The sequence below is a fragment of the Protopterus annectens genome, chromosome 12.part0 (assembly GCF_019279795.1).
Source record: "Protopterus annectens isolate FY-2018-M chromosome 12.part0, PAN1.0, whole genome shotgun sequence".
NCBI lineage: Eukaryota > Metazoa > Chordata > Ceratodontiformes > Protopteridae > Protopterus > Protopterus annectens.
In genome coordinates this window covers 642,063,713-642,079,435 of record NC_056746.1, presented here as the reverse complement: position 1 = coordinate 642,079,435, position 15,723 = coordinate 642,063,713, and the positions used below count along the sequence as shown (strand labels likewise).

At 44.0% G+C, this 15,723-nt stretch overlaps 1 protein-coding gene across 4 annotated transcripts in view; it reads right to left on the bottom strand.

The window, feature by feature from the left end:
• Positions 1 to 689: 689 nt before the first annotated feature.
• ZFAND2A (zinc finger AN1-type containing 2A) overlaps positions 690 to 15,723 on the bottom strand; it is a 573,689-nt gene continuing 558,655 nt past the window's right edge. For 3 of the 4 annotated variants that reach the window (XM_044089765.1, XM_044089767.1, XM_044089764.1), the window contains 2 exons: positions 15,235 to 15,319; positions 690 to 2,472 (listed from right to left, as the gene is read on the bottom strand). In XM_044089765.1, coding sequence (XP_043945700.1) covers positions 2,428 to 2,472; positions 15,235 to 15,319 — 130 coding nt within the window. In that variant the 3' untranslated portion in view covers positions 690 to 2,427. Of the gene's footprint in view, positions 2,473 to 15,169; positions 15,320 to 15,723 lie in introns of all 4 variants that reach the window. The other variant, XM_044089766.1, reaches the window with a different exon arrangement.

Here is a 15,723-nt window from a genome sequence, read left to right as displayed (position 1 = left end):
ATTTAGCTTCTGATCTCCTAATACAATCATCAAACTTCTATTTTCAGCTACTAAAGATGAAATTATTGTTCAAACAGGTCTATCATTTGAGCTTTAAAATCTCACTTTCATTGTGGGAACTTAAGAGTACTTAGGCCAACCTTGCATTCTCACATATTTGACACCACTTGTTTAAAAAAGACCAAGAATAAAACCACTGGGTTTACTGTGAACCATGAGATCTTTTGGAACCTTCTGGTCTAAACAAAAATCAGAAAATACTTTGTCCCACTCTTATTTTTTTTTTTTTTTTTCATTTTAAAAACTGCTGCTTCCTAGTCTTTAAAGATAACCCATATGCATATTGTTTTTTTAGACAAACCCTCAGGCACACCAAAACTCAAATCTCCTAGGTTTCGTGGAAAGTTTCCAAAGAACTCAGTAATGTTGGAATTCCCACATAAGCACACACCCTGACTCACAAGTTCATGTGTGCGCAAAAAATTTTTTTTTCTGTGCTGTACTCAACAGTACATTCATTCACAGTGGATTAGAATAAATCAAATTCATGTACCTCACTTCCAGCACCATCTCTCCTTAGCAAAACAAAGCCTCTATGGACATCTTCAAACAACTCGATCAAAAATCCATGAAGAGGGGCTACAGGGTTGAATGGACTCAACATAAAAGAACCAAAATGCACCGAGTGGTTACAGTGACAAACTTGTTTATTAAAATAAATTAAATCAAAATATTATGCTTTTGACCTCAAACTAGGTCTTCATCAGAATAAATCTCATACTAATAACCCTTTTCAACTCATCAACATGATCATATGATCAAATAGCAGGTGACCAAATCATTTAAATGTTTTCTTATTTCCATTTCTTTTTAACGCTGTGGCATAATTGACTATTCCATTAAGTCCTGGACTTGTATAAGCATTCAATATAATCTGCCATTTGATTTCTAAACAAATTCTTCTTCCTTGTTACCATTAAAATTACTAGGAACAAAATCAACCACTGCGAAAATGAATTTCTTGCATGTCACTTAATGCCTTGCCAAAGTGTTCCTGTCATTTCTTTTTTAATGGTGCCTTGACATTTATATATCCTTTTTTACTGCATCACAATAAAAATTTGAATTTTCAGAAATGAATCTGCAATGGAGCAATTCAAATATTTACAACTGCCTACTTTACTTTGATGTTGAATAAAAAATCAAACGTTGTTTACCCTTCAGTAATATTTTTCAAATTTCTACCTTTTTTGTTTACAAACATGTTCTTTCCCAACCAAACAAGCCACTTCATCATTCCAAGTTAATATACTCTAGTTGTTGTTAACAATGTTCTTAATCAACTGGCTGTCTAATGAAAACATTGGCACGGCCACCCACCAATCTCTATCCATATCGGTTCTATTTTTCCTCAATATCACCCACAATATCAAATTTACTAATAGCATGGCTTAAATTTTTGGGATACCGTCATAACAAAAATGGTTTGTGCATATTTTGCAGCATGTGGAAAGTTAGCTGGAGGAAGGATCTTGGGAGTCTGGCAGGAGTACAGCTGGGGTTCAATACAAGTAAACGCAGCAAGTGTGGCACTTAAAGAAGTAGAAAACATTGAAAATATTCAAGTGTGTTGGTTATAACAGATTTAAATCATGAGAAGCAATATGAAGGGGGGTTGGCAAAGGCTAACAGAATATATGTGGAGGAAGACTGCAAATGGAGTGCTGTATACAGACTTGGAAGCTGTGTAGGAAGGCAGAGAAGGACATTAATTTGGCAGAGGTGTGCAGACATGTTGGAGGCTTGACATATAAACTGTATGAGGAAATAGGAGGAAGAGCCTGGGTTATATTCTCCTAAAAAGCAAGGGAATCACAGTATGGCTATACAAGGCTAGGAGAACTAAATGCAAGGAAATACATCTAGAATAAAGAAAAGAGGAGGACAGGACAATCTGCAAACAGGCTTTTACGAATAAAGTTAGCTGCCGGATAGATGTGCAAGGCAGTTCCTACATCTGCCACACATGGACAAATACGGATATTTCTGCCACACACAGAGAAGTCTGGATATTTCTGTCTATGTTTATGTATTGTAAGTATAACTGCTGTCATTTACCCTACAGAAAACTTTTGCAAAAACCTACGTTGCACAAGCAGCACACCACATATTTTAAATGAACAGTTTATTTATATTTAAATAAATGCCATCCTTCTGATAAACCCAAAAGAGAAAGTATAACAGATTGTCAGAAATGTTATATATATACATATTAAAATTAACAATCTTTAGGAATAAAATACATTCAACAGCTTATTAACAGTAATGCTCATGTTTTTGGTCTCCAAGCCACTCTGCATAAATCAGAATGGTACAGCTGCTACTTCATGATGTGCATCGGGAATTCCAATAAGGAACCAAAGCTGTTTAAGACATGTTGCAGTTTGATACTTTGGAGTCACGATTTTGGACCTGTAGAAAAAAAAAATAGATGACTTAACATTTGACTTGCATTAATCTTTCCTCTAGATTTGGTTAACACCACACAGTGCATTGTATATACTCACAATCCATGCAATACCTCACTAGTTCTACCACTATGAAAGTATTTTGTTTGTGTAACACATGCACCTCAGAGTTAACATAAATAGAAGTTATGTTCTTACCATAACGTTCCATGTTAGTTGTCTTCTTCTCGCCTTCTTCTTGCTGGATGGGTTCGAGACCCTCCGACTCGGCCACTCTAAAAGCTCGAGAGTTGGTTCCACCGGCTTGAGGTCCCCTTATATCCCACAATGCTAGGCGTGAATTACCTCAGATCTCGTTTGTGAGCTAGGCCCAGCTAATAATACAACCAGAAAAAATTGGAAAAGAGTCCACCTCTATAACAAAGGGGGAGAGAAAAGGTGACCTAAGCCTGATCTAGGAAATATGCACAGCAGAGCATATACCTATAGCAAAGAGGTGGTAGAAAGAGAGGTCACAATCAAACTCCTCTAGGTCTGTCCAGGCCAGGGGGAAGGAGGTGGGGCCATAAGAAAGAAGGCGAGAAGAAGACAACTAACATGGAACGTTATGGTAAGAACATAACTTCTATATGTTGTTGTCTATCTCGCCTTCATTCTTGCTGGATGGGACCCGCCCCCTAGCACCTTGTCCCGGTGGCCTAACGGAACAGACTCTTGAGAACAGTGGAACCAAAGTTAGCTCTATGCCTAGAAGCTAAATCCAACTTATAATGTGAAATGAAAGTGTGAGGAGTAGCCCAAGTAGCCGCTGCACAAATGGTGTCAATAGGCAGTCTGTCTTGGAAAACTATAGAAGTAGCCAAAGCTCTGGTGGAATGGGCTTTAGGTTTGTTAGGCAGCTTTTGGTGTCTCATTTCATAAACAATGGAAATTAGAGATGTTATCCATCTAGATAGTGATACCTTGGAAACAGAAAGTCCCTTTTTGCCTTCTGCATAAGAGACAAACAGCTGGTCAGATTTTCTGAATTGTTTGGTTCTATCCAAATAGTACCTTAACTGACGATGAACATCTAGCCAATGCAATTTTTGTTCAGACCTATTAGAATATTCTGGAAAAAAACACAGGGAGGTCAATGCTTTGATTTAGGTTAGACGCCGAGGCTATTTTAGGTAAAAAGGACGGGTTGGTTCGTAAGGATACCCTGTCCTTATGGAACAACAGATAAGGAGGTCGACAGCTGAGTGCATGAAGTTCTGAAACTCTTCTAGCTGAAGTAATAGCTACCAGAAAGAGAGTCTTCCATGATAGCAATTTTAATGAACAGGAAGCTGCAGGTTCGAAAGGGGGAAGAATCAAAGAACTGAGCACTAAATTAAGGTCCCAAGGAGGAGGAGGATTTCTTATAGGAGGTCTGAGAAGAAAAACTCCCTTCAAAAAAGCTTTGCAAAGCTTGTGGGACATGATGGCAGACTCTGAAATGCCTACATGAAAGTTAGATATAGCTGCCAATTGAACTTTGAGAGTAGAAGGAGATGAACCTGCATGAAAGAGTTCAGCTAGAAAATCAAGAACTATATGGATGGGAGCAGTGAAAGGATCAAAATCCTTTCCTTGAGCCCAATAGGCAAAGCGTTTCCACTTACTAAGATAAATTTTTCGAGTGGAAGATTTATGTGAAGCTATTAAAATATCTCGAACAGTGTGAGATATTTGAGGAAGCCTGGCTAGGGTAGGAACTGGAGGAACCAAGCAGTGAGGTTCAGAGAGGGGAGGGAGCGGTGTAACTGACCCGACTGATGGATCAAAAGATCTGGTACTAGGTCCAGATGCCAAGGTTGCTCCAACAGAAATTGATGTAGAAAGGGGAACCAAACCTGTCGAGGCCAGTAAGGAGCAATGAGGATCAATGAGGCCTTCTGAGCAATAGCTTTCTGTATCACTTGAGAGATTAGTGGGAAGGGAGGAAATGCATACAGAAGTCCCGGGGCCAAACTTGGACTAGAGCGTCTCTGGGCTGGCCTGGTAACGGAATAGGGTGAAAAATCTCTGCACTTGCTGTTTTGGGAGTAGCAAAAGGTCGCAGCAAGGCTGACCCCACTTGAGAAAAAAATTTTTCTCGCATAGAATCTTTCAGAGACCACTCGTGAGGCATGAGGATAGCCCTGCTCAACTTGTCCGCGATTTGATTGGACTTCCGGGATGTGCGTTGCTATCAGAAACGCTGAGAAGAAATCGCCCATTGCCACAGTCTGAGTGCTTCTCGACATAGGGGATAGGACCTGGTTCCGCCTTGTTTGTTGATATACCACACTACAGACATATTGTCCGCCTGGATTGCTATCGCTCCCAGGGAAGAGAGTCTTGAAGGGCTTGCAACGCTAAAAGCACTGCTCTCATCTCTAGAACATTTATATGCAAGTGGCATTCGTCTGGTTGCCATATGCCCTGGACAGTTCTGCCCTGATAATGCCCCCCCCACACGATCAGGGAGGCGTCCGTTGTCAGAATAGCAACCGGAGGAAGGAACAAAGGGTCTTCCCAAGAAGAGCTGAGGAAGACATCCACCACAGAAGATGATTCTTGCATGTTTGCGTAATCATAATGGTGTGAGACATCGGAAGTTGTTGGTATGACCATTGTGTGAAGAGCATCCATTGAAGGATTCTCATGTGGAATCTGGCTAATGGAAGCAGAGGAATGGCCGCCATAATCCCTAATACTTTCAGAACTAACCTGGCTTTGGCTCTGTTGTTGTTGAAGAGAAGAGACCAGTTTGCGTATGTCTGTTATTCTCTGATCTGTTAGTCTCGAACATGCTGACTGTGTCTAGATTTGCGCCTATGAAGGTAATAGCACGACAAGGCGACAAAACAGACTTTTCAATTTACTGAGATGCCTAACTTTTGACAAATGCGAAAGGTGTAGTCTCTGGCCATTAGAAGAAGATGCTTGGTGGGAGCTGTGAGGAGCCAGTCGTCCAAATATGGAAACACCTGGAATCCTTGACGTCTCAGGTGAGAAGCTACCACTGCCATGCATTTGGTAAACACCGGGGGCAGTGGTGAGTCCAAAGGGCAGGGCTCTGAATTGAAAATGACTGGTTCCCAGCCTGAAGCGGAGGAATCTTCTGGAGCCGCCTGTTCATTTTATATGATAGTACGTGTCCCAAGATCTATAGAGCACATCCAGTTTTCCTTTCCCAATAGGGAAGGATGGACTGTAGCGTGACCATCCAAATCTTGTTTTCTTGACTGACTTGTTCAAGATACTGAGATCCAAAATTGGTCTCCAGTCCCCTGTTTTCTTTGGAACTAAAAGAACCTGGAGTAGATTCCGGATCCTTGCTGGTCTGCTGGAACTGGCTGAATTGCTCTTTTGCGAGCAGCTTTGAAATTTCCAAAGCTGCAAGATCCCTTTGAGCCGGTGGAACATCTGGCAGGGATTTTTGATTGGTTTGGAATGCGAACTAAGGAATGGAATAGCCTTCGAAATGATGGACTGTACCCACTTGTCTTGAGTTAGGGATAGCCAGGCTTCTGGGTACAGTGACAATCTTCCCCCGACTGCCTCCGAAGGTGGACAGTCAGGCAACACCTCAGGGATGCTGAAAGGGCTTATCGGAAAAGGTTTCTCGATTGCCCTGGTTCTGCAGACCCCCTCTGCCTCTGGGGCGACGTCTACCATTATTGTTCCCTCCTCTGCCTCAGGAGGGGAACCGACTCTGTGCGTCAGGCAAATTCCCTTGAGATTGTTTACGGAACCACATTTTCCCACTTTTCTGGCCTTGGGGTAAGGTCTAGAAGGAGTAGAAAAACGGACTCCGACGGCAGACAAGGTTTTGCCATCCGTCTCGCACCTAGTCAAGGTTTCTTTCACTTGAGGACCAAAGAGAGATAATCCATCAAACGAGGAATTAGTGAAAGACGTTTTAAAGGGGTCCGCGAAATTGCATAGTCGCATCCAGGCATGCCGGCGTAAGGCTACACCTGTCCCTGCGGCTCTACTCGCTCCATCAGCCGCATATGAAAGGAGGCGCATGGAGGAGTTAGCTATAGAATTCAGGGTAGTCAGCTGGGTGTTCATCTTGTCCTGAAAACCTGCAGCTGTAGGATCCTTCAACATCTCACTCGCTTCCTTGATCAAGTCTCTGGAGACGAGTGAAATGGCATAAGTAGTTCAGCTTAACGCATTGCAAATATCGCTGAAAACATCCGCTTCCGTATCTGTCCATAGACCTAGATTCCTTGTTAGGGGATGGACAGGCACTGAAGGATCAGCTAGTTCCTTCTTGGTGGCAGCAGCTACCACCATAGCATCCACAGTAACTCCTTTGGTCAGAAATTGTTATCAGTGGGTGCTGTTATAAATTTAGAAGGTCTCCTGGGGTAGGATCCACTGAGTCAGGGGCCGTCCAGGCTTTGCTTGCCACCACCTGCATGCGCGGGTCAAAGGGGGACACCCAGGAGGTGGAAGGCGAGAGCCAAACGCCTCAAGATACACAGATTCATCCTCCGAAGGGTTAAGGGCTGGCCAATTTCCCTCTGCTTGAGGATCTCTAGAATGTCTGCAAAGGAGACATCTTCAGAAGGGGAACGGGGGGAACCCTCGGAATCCTCTAAATCTGTGTCAGAGGTGACAGACTCAGGTGAGTCTATGTGTTTCCTCTTACACTTTCTCTTCCTAGGGGCCTCCCCTGCCAAATCAGGAGAGGCCTCGAAGAGGATGAAATCCCCACAGGGGATTCTTGAAGAGTTGGCTCTCTGCGGTCAGGGATGAGGGAGAGAGTAGACATCACCTGAGGCACCGAAGAGGGAGGGGCGGACGGAGCCGACTGTGGAGTTGAACCAGGTTCCAACACACTCCGCATGACCTCGAATGCACCCCTGTCAGGCAGAGCCAGAGATCCCCGCTCCGAGAAGCTGAGAACCTCCCTCGGCACTGACAGAGATGGCTCGAGGTCGATGTCGGAGCCGAACTCACCAGCCGAAGCACCGAGAGGGAGAGCGGGTCTGACAAGGGTCCGATGCCACTCACCCCTCGAGCCGACGAGGGAAGTCCGCCGAGATTCTTCAAAGGAAGAAATCGGAGTCGGCAGACGGAACCGAAGACAAGTGTATCGGTTCGACGCTACCACAGTCTCCGTTCGAGACGCCCGCCCGAGCTCAAAGGAGTCGGAGGAGGAATATTTAGAGGAAAGGTTGAAGCATCGACTGATGAGTCGGGCTCTGAAGCATTTGGGCCAGTGCCTCGGACTTTAGAAGTCGACTCACTACCCTCTGAAGGTCATGATCCAAAAGCCTCGATGACCTAGAGGAGTGAGACCTATGGCCCGCTCAGACAGCAAGGGAGACGCTGGAGCCGAATGAACGGAGCCAAGGGAGGTGACCTAGACCTCTTTCTAGATGTCGGCTCCGAAGGTCTGATCGGAGCCGACCCAGGAATTTCCAATACCTCGGCTCCAGCCGGAGCCGAGGGAACCACAGAAGCTGTAAAGACTCATCGGCTCCAACCGAGCCGATGTAGCAGTAGGCTTCAAGCCTTAGGCCTCGACTCAGAAACTGGAGTCGAGGTCTTAGAAGCCTTGGAAGGTTTTCCCGAGGATGCAGCTAGGGAACCTTCAGGCTTGAGCAAACCCCTTAGGATGAGTTTGTTCTTTCTTTCCTGCAGGACTCTAGGGCTGAAGCCATGGCATACAGCACAAGAGTCCTGCAGGTGTGTAAAGGTCCCAGGCAGTACACACAAGAAGTGTGACCGTCTGTCAGAGACATTTTCTGACAGCACGAGTCACACTTCTTGAAGCCTGAGACCTTTGAATCCTTGGACATTTTCAAGGAACCGAAGTGTAACCACCACACAAAACACACACACACCGATTACACTATCAGAAAAAAAGGGGAAATTAAACTAAAGGCTAAAGAAAATAGTTAGTTTATATATAAAATAAATCCCTACAAAAACACAAACACCACTATTAGGGATGGAAGGGCCCGAAGGCCTAAGGAAAGAACTTATCAGTTCTTGTGGGAAAGGGGCTGGATAAGGGTAGAAAGGATAAATATCCACTACACTATAGTTAAAGAAGAAAAAGCTAAGCTAAAAGGGGTTTAAACAGTAATTAAACTGATCTAATACAACTGACCTGAGCCGGTAGAAAAAACAACACCTCGATCGCTGTAGCGGCAAACGAGATCTGAGGTAATTCACGCCTGGCATTGTGGGGATATAAGGGGGCCTCGAGCCGGTGGAACCAACTCTCGAGCTTTTAGAGTGGCCGAGTCGGAGCCGAGGTCGGCTCCGAACCCATCCAGCAAGAATGAAGGCGAGATAGACAACTTAACATCAGGCATTAATGAAGGTCTCTCCCAGCAAGGAATTAGGTATTTTACTTATTTGCTCTTTAACTAGGTTAGTTTTACTGGACAAAAAACAATGACCTCTTTCAGCAGAGCCCCAGTGAGATACATTTAAGAAACTTAAGATTTATAACATGCAAACAAATTGTATCAAGTTTCAACATTTGATAAGTAGAAAAAGGTAGGTAATTTGAATGTATAACCTTTTGGCAAGCCAACATCTGCTCATGAAAGACAATTTAGACTTATAACTAAAGGAAAATGGAGGATAGGGAAGGATGAGAGAAATAAGGTAGTGAACGGGGGGGGCAAAAGTTTTTTTGTTGTTGAAATTAAACAGAATTAATAACTGCTTATTTCAGTACAGGGCTCCATTTTCTTCTATTGGATCCCAGTAGAGAGGATAAGTATGGTAAACTGCAACATTTCTGGAAAAGGGCTGTACAAAAGAATCAAAGTAAATCCTTTATAATGCATGAACCAGCCCCAAGCCAAGTGATCATTCACCTCAAATTAGACATCAGATCCCCCATGCAACTTCCAAATGCTCTTCCTCAACAGGGCAGTACAATTTCATATTTCTGTACTCGGAGCCTGTGTATCAGGATAAAGACAGCACCATTTCTCTACTTCAACAACCCCCTTATATTTACATTCCATACTACTCAATGAAATGAACCTGCCAAATTGCTACCCTGCTAATTCATAGCAAAAGTTAGTGCCTCATCGACAGAGCTTAAAAGTGGTATGAAAATCTGAACAAATGTATGTCAGATAACAGGAAGAATAGAAAAAGTACAGTTTTGTACCTACCATAAATGTAGATGTTCGAAGATCCACATTGCTGCAGTCCTTACATATGGGTAGTCCGCTGTCCTCGGTCGGCCCGAATACCAAAGTATTAGGCTGACGTCGGTCAAGGTGCTTAAAACTGACATCAGGACGTCAGGGTACAAAAGCGCATGACCGACGTCATTTCCTCAGTCTTTTCTTGCCCCAGATGTCAGAAGGCCCTAACAAGAAAGGCCAAAGCCAAAAACCAGCAAAACTAACCAACCACCCGTGCACTAACCATATTTACAATATGTACAACACACCACCACCACCTTCAACAACAGAGGGGAAGGAGGGAGGGTAAATTGGACTGCAGCAATGTGGATCTTCGAACATCTACATTTATGGTAGGTACAAAACTGTACTATGTTCTTCATCTCACATTGCTGCAGTCCTTACATATGGGTAGAATCCCAAAGCAGAGGTAAGGGAGGATGGCAAAACTATAAAGCATTAGGAGCCGCCAAAATGCCCTGTAAAATTGCAGTGGCAAATCCAGCCCTAGATTTAGAGTAAAGCAGAAGGTGGTAATGCTTAGAGAAAGTATGCACTGAACTCCAAGTAGCTGCTTCCAAAATATCTTTAGTAGCCACCCCTTAAAAGCTGTAGAAGTGGCAGTAGCCCTAGTGGAATGAGGCCTAATCCCAGCTGGAATCTCCTTACCATGATGGGAATAACAGAAAGCAATACAAAAACCAATCCACTTAGAAATAGTTTGTTTTGAAACAGGTTTGCCCTGAGAACCCAAAGCAAAAGAAACAAACAACTGCTGAGACTGCCTGAACCCTTTAGTTCTGCTCAAATAATATCGCAACTGTCTGTGTATATCCAAAGTGTGCAAAATCTTTTCCCTTTATTTTGGGGTTTGCATAAAAAGTAGGCAAATGAATAGTTTGGTTTAAAGCCACACTAGAAACCACTTTAGGCATAAAAGAAGGGTTAGTACGCAAAGACACCCTATCCTTGTGGAAAATTAAGAAAGGCTCAACTGCCATAAGGGCCTGTAATTCAGAAACCCTTCTCGCAGAGGTAATGGCCAACAAAAAGCAGTTTTCCATGATAAATATTTCAACTCTGCAGATGCTGCAGGCTCAAAAGGTTGTAGAGTGAGTTTCTCCAACACAAAATTGAGATCCCAAGCAGGAGTAGGAGCTCTACGTGGGGTCTTATATTCTTTACCCTCTAAGGAATTGCTTAAACAAAGGCTGAGAAAATAATGGTGGGTCACAGTCATAGTGAGCAGAAATTGCTGCAGCATGAACCTTTATAGAGAGAAGGACAAACCTTTGTCCAATAACTCAGTAAGGTATTGAAGCGCAACACTTAAATTAGGTTTAGAAACATCAAAGTCCTTTGCTGTACTCCAAAATAAAAATCTCCTCCATTTATCTGCGTAAACTTTCCTTGTACTAGGCCTTCTGGCCTCCAAAATAACATTCAAAACTTGTTGTGGAAGCTGAGACCCTCCAGGGTTTAAAACAGAATATGCCAGGCTGTCAGATGTAGAGAATGAAGTTTGACATTGAGTAAATGACTGTTCTCCTGAGACAGCAGGTGAGGAATCGAAGGCAAAGGCCATGGAGGCTCCCGTACCAGACTTCTCAGTAATGGGTACCAGTGTTGTCGAGGCCAATCTGGAGCTATTAAAATCATGTTTGGCTTGTCCTGTCTGACCTTCAGGAGTACCTTTGGGAGGAGAGGCAGAGGTGGAAAGGCATACACGTGAAGATTGCTCCAATTGAATGAGAGAGCATCCACTTTCCAAGCTGTGGGATGAAACCTTTTTTTGCAAAACTTTGGCAGCTGGTAATTTAGTGGAGAAGCGAACAGATCTATGTCTGGAGTTCCCCATAACACTATCAATCAGTGAAAAACATGAGGATCCAATTTCCACTCGTGGGGATCCATAATTTGTCTGCTCAACACATCTGCTAAGGAGTTCTGTGCTCCTGGCAGAAACCTTGCCTGAAGATTTAGCTGTAAACTGAGAGCAGTCTCCCACAAAACCATTGCTTGTCTGCATAGAGGATAAGAATGCGTTCCCCCTTGCTTGTTGATGTACCACATGACAGTTGTGTTGTCTGTTTGAATCAACACCTGCCCTGGAAGAAGTAAATCCTTGAAAGCTATCAATGCAAATTGGACTGCTAACATCTCCTTCAAGTTGATATGTAGATGTTGAAGTCTGGCAGGCCACGTGTCTTGCACCCATTTTCCATTTAGATGAGCTCCCCAAGCTTTGTCTGAGGCATCTGTCGTTAAAATCTGACTCGCTTCTGGCCGGGTCACAGAGAGTCCCTTGTTTAGGTGACATTCCTGAGCCCACCACAAAAATTCCTTTTGAATGCAAGGTATTATCTGAATGACAGTGTCCAAATCTTGGCAGTGCTATGTCCATACATTCTTGAGATACCATTGTAGCTTCCTCATATGCAGTTTGGCATTGGGAAGTACCAGAATACAAGATGCCATGAACCCCAAGGCTTGAAGGACTGTCCTTGCAGTCAGCCTGGACTGACGAGACAATTGGCGGAAGTAGAGAGAAAGATTCTTTTGTTTGTCCGGGGTCAAAAAGGCCATCTGGGATGCTGTATTCAGTCTCACACCCAGAAAGCACATGTCCTGAGAGGGTACTAGACTGGACTTTATTTCGTTCACAGAATACCCCAGGCATCTTAACACTGCCATCACATACTGTAAATGATGAAGAAGTTCGTCCTTTTCTTGTGCCAGAATCAGGCAATCGTCCAAATAAGGATAGATTTGTATTCCTCTTAGCCTGAAGAAAGCTACCACTGGAGCCAGAACCTTCGTGAACACTCTGGGCGCAGTAGATAAGCCAAAGGGCAATGCAGAGAACTGATAATGTGAAGTCCCAGCCCGAAAACGCAGATACTTCCTGCAACTGGGCCTGATAGGAACATGAAGGTAAGCCTCCTTGAGATCCAGAGTCACCATCCAGTGATCTTTCCCCAGCAGAGGTAAAAGCTGTTGTAACGTCAACATTTTGAACTTGGGAATGTCCAGATATGTGTTGAGGATAGATAAATCCAAAATTGGTCTCCACGTGTCTCCTTTCTTTGGTACTAGAAACAGGCGAGAATAAAATCCTAGGCCCACTTCTGGCAGAGGGACCGGTTGTATGGCCCCTATTTGAAGTAGTAGAGAAATTTGTTTGTGAGCCTCTAGTCTTTGCTGAGGAGGAACATCCGGCATGCCTTTGAAAGGAGGCAAGGTATGGAAATAAAACTTGTAACCTTGGTGAATGATATCCAATACCCATTTGTCTTGGGTAATCAACATCCAATTTTCCTTGAAGAGTGCTAACCTTCCTCCCAAAGGTGCTGCCAGGCAAGAAGGATCTGGCAGCTGAAAAGTAGGTCATTGGGCCTGTTTACGAAAGGACTGGCCCCTGCCCTCACCGAAGATTGTGCAGGTGAACTTCCTGTTCTAGGTCTGAAAGAACTCTGAGCTCTGCCCCTACCACGTCTAGATCTACCCCTAGACTGAGAATCATAAGAAGGATACGTCCACCCCTTAGCAGGCCAATTCCTACTAAACTTTGGAGGCTGAACTTGCAAAAATCTTTATCAGCCTGCATAGACTTAGCCTTGTCTTCCATTTTCTTCAAGACTGACTCCACAGGTGAACCAAACAACACATCAGACTGCAAAGGAGCATCCAAAATCCTTGTCTTAACATGGTCAGATAAATTCTGATCCTTCAGCCAGGCGTGCCTCTGGAAGAACTGAGCCAGTGGCAGCCACCCTAGACGAGGCCTGCACAGCATCAAAACCACACTGTAATGAATGCTTACCCACCTGTTCAGAGACATGCACCAAATCTTGTAATTCTTTACACTCAATGCCTTCCGCCAGAGCATCCACCTTAGACTTCAATTGAGAAAGAAGAAAGTTTTGATATTTCATCATATGAAACTGGCAATTCAAAGCCCTCATAGCTAAGGTAGAAGATGTATAGACCTTCTTTCCCCATCTATCCAAAGCTCTGGCTTCTTTATCTAGAGGAACCGGATTTTTACAACAGAGGCCTTGACACCCTTAGGTCCCTGACTAATAGTTTCTGGGTCCGCCCTAGGACTCTTATAAAGATATTTATGAGCCTCAGGCACCCTATAATACCTATCCGGTTTAACAGGAGCAGGAGGCAGAGAATCAGGATTAAGTGAAGCCTCTGCAAACACATCTTCCACAACATCCAGAACCGGGGGTATAGCCAAGGGCCTATGCTGGGGTAACAGCAAAAATTCCCTAAGCCTTTTCTGAGAATCAGAGAAGTCCTGACCTTCCCACTTAAAATGTTCCCTCATAGAATGAAGTGTCTCTGAAAAGAAAAATCCTCTGGAGGAGAAGCAGAAGGAGTGGAATCATCTGCATCAGAATCAGAATAAGGAGAGTACTCCTGCAAGTCTTCAGCTGAAGACTCTGAAACATCGAAGCCTGCTCAAAACTTCCCAACTCTGGCTCCACCCTAGGCCTCTTATCAGGAGGGGCAAAGAACCTCTAATCAGAGTAATCAAATCTTCTGCCATTTTAAGCATGTGCTTCTTAGGCACAGACCCTGCTGAACTAGGAGTGACACCAACAGAAGCTAAACTGGCCTGCCTCTGGGAGAAGCCTTGGAAACAGAAGAAGGCCTAACCACCCTAGGAAGGAGGGGAGTACAGTAACTTGAGAAGCCCCTTCAGCCTGACCTGCCTCCTGAGAGACCACCTCCTGCAAAATCAAAGTCTCCCCCTGAGACTCCAGAGAAGTCTCCGTCGGAACCACCGGTGCCACTGAAGCCTCTAAAGAACCGCGTCCAGAAAGGACGACTCATCTTGCCTGGGTTTAACTGTTTTGTCTTTGCGCGTCCTCGGAGAAGCGGGCGCCGGAGAATCCGACGGCATATTATAATTGCACCGCTTCCCAAAGACCAGCCTAGCACAATCTAACCTTCGCTAATAGTGCGCTTATTGAACCTAGCACAAAAGCGACACCCAACAACGCCGTGCTCAGGCCCCAAACAAGGAATACACAAAGAATGATAATCCCTATGCGGTATCTGTTTCCCACAAGAAATACAGTTATTCACTTTTTCTGACATCCGTAAAACACTGAGGCAAGAAAAACAAAATATTCCCCAACGGGTACTTAGCCAACTTGGATTCGGTCTGAAACTCCGAATTCGAAAAATTTCAGAACGCCGAACGGCACTTGCAACGCTGCTTCTGCATCGGACCATGCGGCAAAAAAGACTGAGGAAATGACGTTGGTCATGCGCTTTTGTACCCTGACGTCCTGATGTCAGTTTTAAGCGCCTTGACCGACGTCAGCCTAATACTTTGGTATTCGGGCCGACCGAGGACAGCGGACTACCCATATGTAAGGACTGCAGCAATGTGAGATGAAGAACATCCTCAATTCCAAACAACACTCTGTCTTCAGAGCCAGAAAATGAATTGTGTTCAGATAGTAGCACATACTCTGAACTTCTCAGTCTGTATCTAACCTGTCCCACATGGCAGTGGGGAGGACTTGCTCTTGAAACATTAGTTATTTCACACTGCAGCACACCTGCCGCTGCTGTTGTCGCTGGATTTCTTCTTGTTCACTGGCAGCCAAAGCCTGTGCAAGAGCAACATCTTCATCTTCTTGTGAGCTAAAGAAAAAAACACAGACATTGGTGGAGGGGGTGTTAGGATATTCACTTAGAGGATACATGATGAAAATAGGTATCTCAACCAGATAAATCCTATACCAGTCAATACTAAATCCAAAATGAACCTAATGATATACAACTATGCAAACTGCTTAACTATCTAATGGGTCCTGATCACACATGGAAAGAAACGAACATGGTATTGTGTGTGAAAGTAGTGCCAATTTATTTCCTCCTCCTACACTTTTATGACCATTAAGTTAGAATTACCTCTCCAACTACTCTGAAGTCAATATACTCCCAATATGTGAAAGATAAATGGATTCTTCACCTAAGATAAGGCAAGAAAAAGTTTGTGTGTGTCTGTGTGTGTGTTAAGCATCTACTTTATCAGTAGATCACAA